Raw genomic sequence first — 9,638 nt, forward strand, 5'->3', positions numbered from 1 at the left:
TAGGTTTGTTACTTATTGAGTACATGGGGTCGGTTGTACTTATACTACACTTCTGCACCTTGTATGCAGATTTTGGATGTTGATGTTGCTGTGTGTGGCGGAAGTTGGCTTTGAAGACGTACCTATATTCCTGTCATAGCTGCCTCTTGTTCTTGGTAGCTTTAGAATTTTTAATCTGTTTATGTATGTTTCGAACAGATGGTGTATTTATTTCATACCAGCTTTGTAAACTTTTAATCTTAGAAGCTCATGATTTGTACTACCAGTCTTTGGGAAGTGTATAAAAGTTCAGTTATTTCATCATTTATTTTCTCAGTAAATCTCATTTGAATTGGATTGTTGCTAATTGGCTTACCTAGCGGGTTGCGTTAGGTGTTATCACTACTACTTGGATTTTGGGTCATGACAACAGGTAACATTTCAAGCACATATTTATTACCAGGCATTATTGTAGTAATATAAAGATATTCAATATTTTCATCATTTGTAGTCTCAATATGGTAGCCATTTTGGCGAATATCTTTGAAACTTAATAAGTTTCTTTGAGATTTACTACAATATAGTGCTTCATCAATAGCCAAATTTATTCCACCTGGTAGTAATAAATTGGCTCTTCCAGAACCTTCAATTAATCTTGTACTACCAAATATTGTATTAACATTGGCTTCTTTCATTACCAAAAAGAAATATATTTTATCTCTTAAAATAGTGTGCGTTGTAGCACTATCCAGAAGACATATATCATCTTTATTAATTTTGAGTCCAAATGAAGACTGAAAATTTTTCATATTCTTCATAAAAAATCAAAAAGCACACCATAAGAAATATGAAAGACTAATAGAAAAAAAAATTAAGAAATACATTAGGAATGTAGAAACTAGCAACACATGATGCATTAGGAAAATACACTCAAGAAAAAATAAACTAGTTGCAAATATAAATGATAAACGACAACTTTTATTATAGTTTAATTCCCAATAAGATGATTAGTTCTTTAGTCAATATTCTCAAAGAAGTCTCCAGCTTTTAAATGAGTAATATTTGCAAGGCCTCCAAAATCATCATCTTTACATGCAAGATGTGCCTCAGAATCATATTTGTTTGAGAGACCCGTTTCATTATCATTATTTTAAAAGGTCAAGTGTGCCTCCACATTATTTTCTTTCTTTCTGAGGAAGGCTTCATAAAGTTTGGCAAAATGATCTTGCGTACGACAAGTGCATGCCCAATGACCTTTCATACCACATCGGTGACACATATTAATTTTACCTTTTGATGGATTAATTTGAGAACCTTATTATTCTCCTGTTTATTTCTACCATAATGACGATAATTGTTTCGTCCCCTGCCACGTCCACGTCTACGTCTATGTCCACGACCACGGTAATTAGTTTTTTCAAACCTATCATATATTACTACAGCATTCACTTCCGGAAATGGAGCTGACCCAGTGGGACGAATTTCATGATTTTTCATTAATAGAGTATTATTCTATTCTGCCACAAGTAGGCATGTGATTAACTCAGAATATTTCTTAAAACCTTTTTCACGGTATTGTTGTTGTAGCACCACATTTGAAGCGTGAAAAGTGGAAAATATTTTTTTTTCCCAATAAGTCCTCATCTGTGATAGTGTCTCCACATAATTTTAATAGAGAACTTACTTTAAAGATAGCAGAATTATACTCACTTTACGGTTTTAAAGTCTTGCAACCTTAAATGTATCTACTCTTACCGAGCTTTCGGTAATACCGTAAGTTTTAGGTGGTCATATCGATCCTTCAAATTAATCCATAATTCAAGTGGATCTTTTACAGTTAAATATTCAGTTTTTAATTCATGTAGATGACGACGAAGGAAAATCATGGTCTTCGCTTTATCCTGATTTGATGCTTCATTTCCTTGTATAATAGTATTTCGAAAACCTTTAGTGTCAAGGTGAATTTCAGTATCAAGGACCCATGACAAATAAGTCTTCCCGATGATATGAATTGCCACAAATTCAAGTTTCGATAAATTTGACATCGCAAAAGCTATAAAAGAAAATAAATAAATTAGAAATAATAATGTCATTTTTAGTGAAGAAGTTTCATTTGTAAATTTTGTAATAAGATCCGAAACTTTTGCTTCAAAAATACCTCAAAACATAAATGGGGGAAAGAAAAATTTATACCTATTATCATATCACTAAAAGAAATCACATTTTTGTCCATATATGCATAAGTTATTGCCATAGAGAAATATTGTGAGTAAAGTTTTCTATCAGTCTTTCAAGACCAATTACATATGTACTTGTTTAATATTATTTTCTCAACACATATCTAAATGAAAATTTGCTAGATGTCATTATTGAAGTTAGTTCATTTTTACGGGAACAAATGCTAGTAAATCTTAAGCCAAATTCTCACACAAAGAAAATAACCAAACTTCCTTTAACTTTCTGTTTTCTCCCGTATAAACATAAGGAAACTTATGAAAATTTTCCAATGTGTCACTTAACATCATATGCTATGAATCTGCAGGTGCTGATGCTTGTGTAATATATATTATTATTATTATTATTATTATTTATTATACAAGAATTAGATCTATAACGTACCTGAAGGAGAAAGGAGAAAATCAAACTCGATATAAGGATAGTTAGATAGTTAGAGACTCGTGCTGATAACATATTATAAAATAACAATAATTTAATAAAATATAAATAAAAAACAAATATAGAAAGAAGGAGTATTTCACTTCTTTTAGTATTTTTCATTGCTATTTACACAGCCTTTTATAGGCATAACATTTTAAGATTTACTATTATAAAATAATGGAGGGGATGGATATAGAGCATGAGAGTCCATCCATAAGCTATTCACACACATGGCATCCATTTCTATAAACTATTCATAACAAAATACATCTTTCTCTTACTTTTATCATTTTCCCTTCTCCTTCGTTGATGCAACTTGCAAGGAAAATTTTATAAAATTTTCAATTAGCATTTTCCTCCACGATCCGTTCACTCTTTCCCAATCTGATGTCAAACCCTCAAGGTCAATTAAAGCCCTCTCACGAAAGTAAGTAGGTAGAACCGCTCTAAATTCGGAGATTTGTCAGCAAGAGACCAATGAAATCAAGAATCCATGTGTACTTTCCCCTCTCGCAAAGCAATCAAAGCTGACAGATTTAAATGGGTCCCATTTGCCTCCCTGTTGACTGTCTCAACACTCAATCCACTTATCAACACGTGTGCTTTTAGATCCTCACGCTGTCCCGAATTAACCAAACACTATCACTGCTTTTCAGTTACAGATTTTCTTTTTTCACCATTTTCAGTTTTTTACAGTTAACAAGGTCGGTTAAAACTTAAAACTCCATTTGCTTTTTTCAAAAATTGGACCCCCTCAATTGGAAGGCTTTTTTCAACTTTGTAGAAAACCATTTGTTTAAGTTAAGATTCTTGGTCTGAAAGTGACACCAAGTGGCCCATTATTTTGCAGCTTGTGGATAAAGATAGCTTTGTTCGTCCACATCAGTATTAATAGCTCCATTCCACTTCCAATCAATGGCCTCCTATTTTATTCGGTTAGTTTTTTTTTTCCTCAAGCAGATCGTGAGTATTATTTTATAGTTTTTGGTAAATTTGTGCTTTATTGGTAATTGGGATAGATGTAGATTTTGCCATTTTGCTTTGGCTATATTTATGGGGTTGTCATGCTCCTAAAGAATTGGCTGCTCTTGGGTTTTGTGGACTGCAAGTTTCTCTTTGAATGTGACGCTTTAATTCTCACATCCCACTGTAAGTTGGTCTCTTATTTGTGGGTCTTGGTCTCTTTAACAGCTTACATTGAAATTTAATTGCATGCATTTCAATTCTACTGATCCTGTCCTGTTTTCACTTTGTTTTGTTGGGGGATTTAGGAAGCATTTGCTTTTGTTGCTCTAGGAAGATCTCTCTGTTAGTACCATTCTTGTAATTACTGAAAATCCAACTGGATATGGTTAACATTTCAAGTGATTTGAGTATCTCTATCAGATTATTTTGCTGCTGGAAGATGTCATGTGTGTGTGTGTGTGTGTGTGTGTGTGTGTGTGTGTGTGTGTGTGTGGTTTCAAAGGACTATTCTGTTCGAAGGGATTGACAATTTGCAAGATTGGGTGCTATGGTTCTCTTAAAAGCTAGGGAAAAATCTTGATTTTAGCAGTTAATATGCTTTCCAGTAGGAGCTTAGGAGGTCTGGTTGCCTTGTAGAAGTTAAAACACTACTGAGGCCTTTCCTTTCTTATTTTTGATGATAAATTTTAGTGCTTTGCACTGATTGAATGTTGAGTTTTATTGAGACCTTTCCTTCTCTCAGTTTTCATCCAGTATTTAGGAAACCTCTTGTTGTATTCACGACCACTCTTGCATTGAAATGAACCTATCTTCCCTCAGATACGTTGAATTTGTTTCTGTTGTTATTTTTAAATGAAGTTGACATAGTTTGTTCTCTTTGGGTTGAATGTAATATGGGAGATTAGTATTTCTATGGAGAATTCCTTGGTGTTCCCTTACTAGTAAGTGTGAAGTGCATTTTACTCATTACTAAATTTAATCTTTGACTTACATCAGTGTTCTTATCGTTTTATCAGAATTGGGGCTTTATGCTGTTTAGTGCGACAACATGTTTTGTAAGCTCCATATATATTTTTACGGTGCTTGAATTGCCTTTATGAATCCATTTGTTGGTCCATTGCAGGTTTCTTCTGGGTTGATCTTGATATCTCGAATGAAAAGATCTTGATAAATTTTTCTTGTGATGAAACATGGAGGACCCATTTTTACATCTTGCAAGCTTGAGCTCTTATATAGCCCAGCAATTTGCTCAATTTATTGGTAAGTTCTCTAAAGAATTTATCTTATGCATGCACAAAAGTATACAACCCCTGAACATCTATTGTTTTATTTTCTATGTTTACGGCTTCCGATGTGATAAAGGTTTCTGTTCATGTGATTCTATTGCAGAAGATCTTATCTGCATAGATATCTTTGGGTGGTCGGAAAATTTAGTTGGCTTTGGTGGTCAGCATGTAACCTTCACCAGTAACAGGGGTTACAGATCTGTTCATGAAGCGTCCTCATTTTCTTCAAGAGTGTCCAACCAAGGATCAAGCCTTATAATTCGTGAAAGAAGCACCTCCAATCCCAATGATAGCTTACCTGTACATTCAAGATTAGAGATTGTGAGAAGTAATCAAAGTTATGGAGGTTTCAGCCTCATTTTTGAAGGGTAATCTTTTCATATGTATGCCTTTTCTCGTCCTCTTCAAGGTCATTATGCAGGATCTCTATGGATTCCTTGATTTTCAGAACCAGAATTAGAACTCCAACTTAAGAAATCATCTTATCGTGGTTTTATTTATTTATTAGCACATATCTCTTTCCACCATTACATAACCATGACTGTCCTAATTTATTCTGCAGTTGGTTGATCTGGTTGTAGGTTGATGCTTCCAGTATATGGTCTAAGATATGCTTGGAAACTTATGGTGGCCTCTTGGAGATGTTTTATATCTCATATCCGATGTGCTCTAGTTCAAGTTCAGAGGTTAGTAATCACTCTCTCACTGTTGATAAGTATTTTAGATCATTTCTTCCGCTTGACATTCAATCTTAGCAGCATACTGTTTTGTTTCTTTTACTTATTCTTCATTAATCTCTTCAGTGTTATATCTCGTGTCCTTAAAACCTTGCATGGATCTTCTGATGACATTGGGTGGATGCAACGAGCTCCTGAAATGGCTCCTGTAGTTGATGGCTCAGCTAGATTTAGAGAACTACTACAAGATATTAGGTAAAATGTTGGATCTTCCTAGTCACTTTGGAATATAGGAAAAAAAGGCCAGATGTTTTTATCTTTGAAAATTGTAGTTTTTCAGAATAAAGAGAACATATAGTGGTGAGTTCTTGGTCATGTTTCTCTTTTATCGATTGGGATAGGTGCTGAATAACTTGAATATGATACTAAGCCAACTGGACGCAATTAAATCATCACGAAATGGTTCTATGTTCAGCTGATGAGATTTTTCCGTAAACCGTTGCCATGTTTCATTGCACTGAGCTGCTTGTTGTTTCATTGGCCCAACTTAGAACCCCGCGACTGGTGCTATTGCTCTAAATGTGTAGATTCCTCTAAAATTTTTGCTACTCTGTGTAATGATGAAAGAAATGATCTGTAGCTTCCTTTAGGTGATAGTCATGATCATAACTTCCTCAAAGTGATAGTCCTACCAACTTGAATGAAATCTACCAAACAACATTGTATGTTTGTCATTTTACTATTTTTCAATTTAGTAGATTGGATATAGCACATCATTAATTTAAAAGGCTAAAATTCAGCAATACAAATTATTGCTCTTTTATTTAATGTTGTTGACAGCTTGTTTGATTATGACTTCTTCGTGCAAATATGACAAGTAATGAAAGATCATCTTGTTTCAAGTCTTAACACTGAGTCGTATTATCTTATAGCTTTTAGCTGTTGCCTTTCCTGAAGGATTCTCTTTGGTAATTACAAATAAAGGAGGGACCAGCATAGACATTTTATTTTGCATTTTCTATTTGGTCTGTCAGTACTTGTGGGTTTTACATTCGTTTTGTATACATACGAGTTGCTAAGATTGAGACTTGAGAGCCATTTTTCTCTCTCTGATATTTCCCTTCATAATTAAACTGAAAGATTCATATTTTGATTAATATAGCGGAGGGATCAAAGCCATTGCAGTTGGAGATATCATCTAACTGTTTGCTTTTTCAGCAAGTGGATTTTGTTATTGCAGAAGGACACGTGAAAACATAAAGAGATTATCTTCACTTCTTTTGAGTGTCTTTAGTCCGCGTAATTTGGAGTCCTATAGGCATCATACAACTGTGTTAGCTGGATCTTCTCTAGCTATGAATAAAATTCATATGATTTTGTGAGTGCTGTTCAGATGACAGCCTGGTTCAGTCTTTAAATCAATTCGAATCATTCATTGCAAATGACTACCTGCCAATTAACAACACTCTTATTTTTCCTTTTGTTTTCCTTTTCTGTAGGAATGGACAGCACACACTACCGGATTCTTTTGTTTATCTACTAATTCCAGGTTTGATAAATCTCCCGCTTAGTACTACCATAATCAGATTCTAAACGTGTCTCGGATTTCATTCTCTTAAGATTTGTTTTTGATCCGTAACATCATTGTACAGGGTTTTTCAGCAATCACGGTCCCTTATATTTTGTGAGCACTAAGAAGTTCTTTTCAAAGATGGGACTAATTTGCCATATTGCTAAGATTCATAGTGAGGTATCTACTAGTCATAACTCATAAGATAAAAGAAATCTCATCTGTTAGTATAGTGAATTTGCTCTCAGGAAGTTCTTTTAATCTTCTTCAAACTATGATTCTCTGTTACTGTTGGATCATTTATCACTAAATGAAGGCATCCGTGGAACAAAATGCATGGGAATTGAAGCAATACATTGAGGAGTTACACTGGGGGTCTGGCAAACGTGTGATGCTGCTTGGTCACAGTAAGGGTGGGGTCGACGCCTCCGCTGCTTTGTCAAAATATTGGCATGAATTAAAGGATAAAGTTGCAGGGCTGGCATTTGTGCAGAGCCCTTATGGTGGGACGCCTGTTGCATCAGATATTCTTCGTGAAGGCCAGATTGCTGACAAGGAAACGCGAAGGATCATGGAGTTTTTAATATGCAAGCTAATTAAGGTAATGCCTTGTTTCACGACTATTTTGGTTTCGTTAAAATATTTCGTTATTGAAATGGCCAACTCTTTTGCATGTTGGAATCCAGAGCGAGTTAAAGGGCTTCCTGTAGCAGTATGATCGCTTTCAATTTCCCAAACATTGATCCTCTTAGTCTATAGCTTAACATTTTTGGAGTAATTGCGTGATATTGTCTTATAATGCATACTTATAAAGTTTTTCAAAACCAACAGTTTTGTCTTAATTCTTGATAACATCAAAAGCTGAAAAATAAGCATCTGGGAGCATCCTGTTTAGATAATTTAATGATACCTATACATGCTTTATTCACAAATTAATTGATCATGCTGGATGCTAGATTTGAACGGGAGTCTTGGCGTAACTGGTAAAGTTGTTTCCATGTGACCATGAGGTCACGGGTTGAGCCGTGGAAACAGCCTCTTGCAGAAATGCAGGGTAAAGCTAAGTACAATAGACCCTTGTGGTCCGGCCCTTCCACGGACCCCACGCATAGCGGGAGTTTAGTGCACCGGGCTGCCTTTTTTCATGCTGGATGCTAGATTTCTATTATATACAACCTATAACTACTATTCAAGTTCATTACTTCCCAAGGTTATGCTGGTTTGTACAGTAAACGACTAGAATATAAGGAAATGGAAGTGATAATTCAAAAATACTTGGTTATTAAGAAACTTAATATGTACCTCTGGTGACATTTAAATTCTTCATCCCCAATCCCAAATATTCTATCAATGCTGGCGGATGCGTTACACATTTTAAAAAGCATTTGTGGGATGGCTTTTCAATAGTGCCACGATTAAACAAATTGTCGTGCTTTTAAATGAATTTCAGTATTCTCTTTTCGTGATGTCAACAGTCTAATGACTATTCTGCATTTAACCATTGCATACCTGTTTCACGTTTCTCTTTCACAAGTGTTGTTTTGTTTGTTCTATACATGGAAGTTTATGTGGCATAATAAGTGTATACTCAATAATTTTTAACATGCCTGGGTATGTAGCTCCACAAATATTCTTGATAGTTTGTTCATTCTTTATTAGGGTGACATACGGGCATTAGAGGATCTCACGTATGAGAAGCGACAGGAGTTCATAAAAAACCACAAGCTTCCTGACGATATTCCTCTCATCTCCTTCCATTCTGAAGCCAGTATAGCACTGAACGTAATAGCAACAATGTCCCATATTGCACATGCTGAACTTCCTTGGCTACCTTTGCCTGGGTTTGGTGACAATGACTCAGCAGATGTCATCCAAGCAGGCTGCAAGGTGCCTGTTATGGTTCCTGTTTCTGCTGGACTCGCTTTTTGTGCACTCCACCTGCAATTAAGGTATGGAGAGAAGAGTGACGGTCTAGTGACCTGTCGTGATGCTGAAGTACCCGGTTCAGTGGTGGTAAAACCAGACATGAAGCTTGATCATGCTTGGATGGTATATTCATCATGGAAAAAGGACCCAAATGAACCGGATGCTAGTGAAATGTGTGAAGCTATGTTAACTATGCTTGTGGAACTCGGTAAGAACAGAAAGAAGCTTTGTTAACTTTGCATATCATGTCAGATCAATCCTTTGAACAATCAAGTTCCAAATACTAGATGGAAATGAAATATCATATGTTTGTTCCAACATTTTCTGATTAATATGCCAGGATATGGTTTTGTTTTAAGCTAGTAGTCCCCGAAAAGTATTGGTTGGTTCCTTTTTCACTTTTATTTTTCTATTTTGGGTTGCACCTCAGGAGAAAAGTATCTAAAAGAAAAAGAGACTTGAAATTTGATATGAAACAAAATGAGGGGTTCAAATTGCAAGTAGCTGGTAATTTATTTATTTGTTTGATTTAATTAATGCCTTCACTAAACATGTCAATATCTTGATTCGAGTGTG

The 9,638-nt window shown here is 35.1% G+C and overlaps 1 protein-coding gene across 5 annotated transcripts; it reads left to right on the forward strand.

Moving 5' to 3' along the window:
- Positions 1–2,867: 2,867 nt before the first annotated feature.
- Positions 2,868–9,420, forward strand: LOC104120582 (uncharacterized). Of its 5 annotated transcripts, none has more exons than XM_009632377.4 (10): positions 2,882–3,341; positions 3,488–3,572; positions 4,727–4,863; positions 4,993–5,257; positions 5,471–5,575; positions 5,693–5,821; positions 7,066–7,115; positions 7,219–7,316; positions 7,453–7,737; positions 8,796–9,420. In XM_009632377.4, the coding sequence occupies exons 3-10, from the start codon at positions 4,794–4,796 to the stop codon at positions 9,294–9,296; spliced, it is 1,503 nt and encodes a 500-aa protein (XP_009630672.1). In that variant the 5' UTR covers positions 2,882–3,341; positions 3,488–3,572; positions 4,727–4,793; the 3' UTR covers positions 9,297–9,420. The 5 variants fall into 5 exon arrangements, with proteins under 5 accessions (XP_070030973.1, XP_009630672.1, XP_009630673.1 ...); XM_009632378.4 differs by having other exon boundaries at positions 2,882–3,064; XM_070174872.1 differs by having other exon boundaries at positions 2,868–3,572.
- The last annotated feature ends 218 nt before the right edge of the window (positions 9,421–9,638 follow it).

This window comes from Nicotiana tomentosiformis, chromosome 5 (genome assembly GCF_000390325.3).
Source record: "Nicotiana tomentosiformis chromosome 5, ASM39032v3, whole genome shotgun sequence".
NCBI classification, from domain to species: Eukaryota; Viridiplantae; Streptophyta; class Magnoliopsida; order Solanales; family Solanaceae; genus Nicotiana; species Nicotiana tomentosiformis.

What these genes read in the sequence shown, in the direction of transcription:
- LOC104120582 (XM_070174872.1), top strand. Translation starts at nt 4,794, where the DNA reads ATGGAGGACCCATTTTTACATCTTGCAAGCTTGAGCTCTTATATAGCC. An exon ending in TTCAGCCTCATTTTTGAAGG is followed by an intron (nt 5,258 to 5,470) that starts GTAATCTTTTCA and finishes ATCTGGTTGTAG; the next exon opens with GTTGATGCTTCCAGTATATG. An exon ending in TTGCTAAGATTCATAGTGAG is followed by an intron (nt 7,317 to 7,452) that starts GTATCTACTAGT and finishes CACTAAATGAAG; the next exon opens with GCATCCGTGGAACAAAATGC.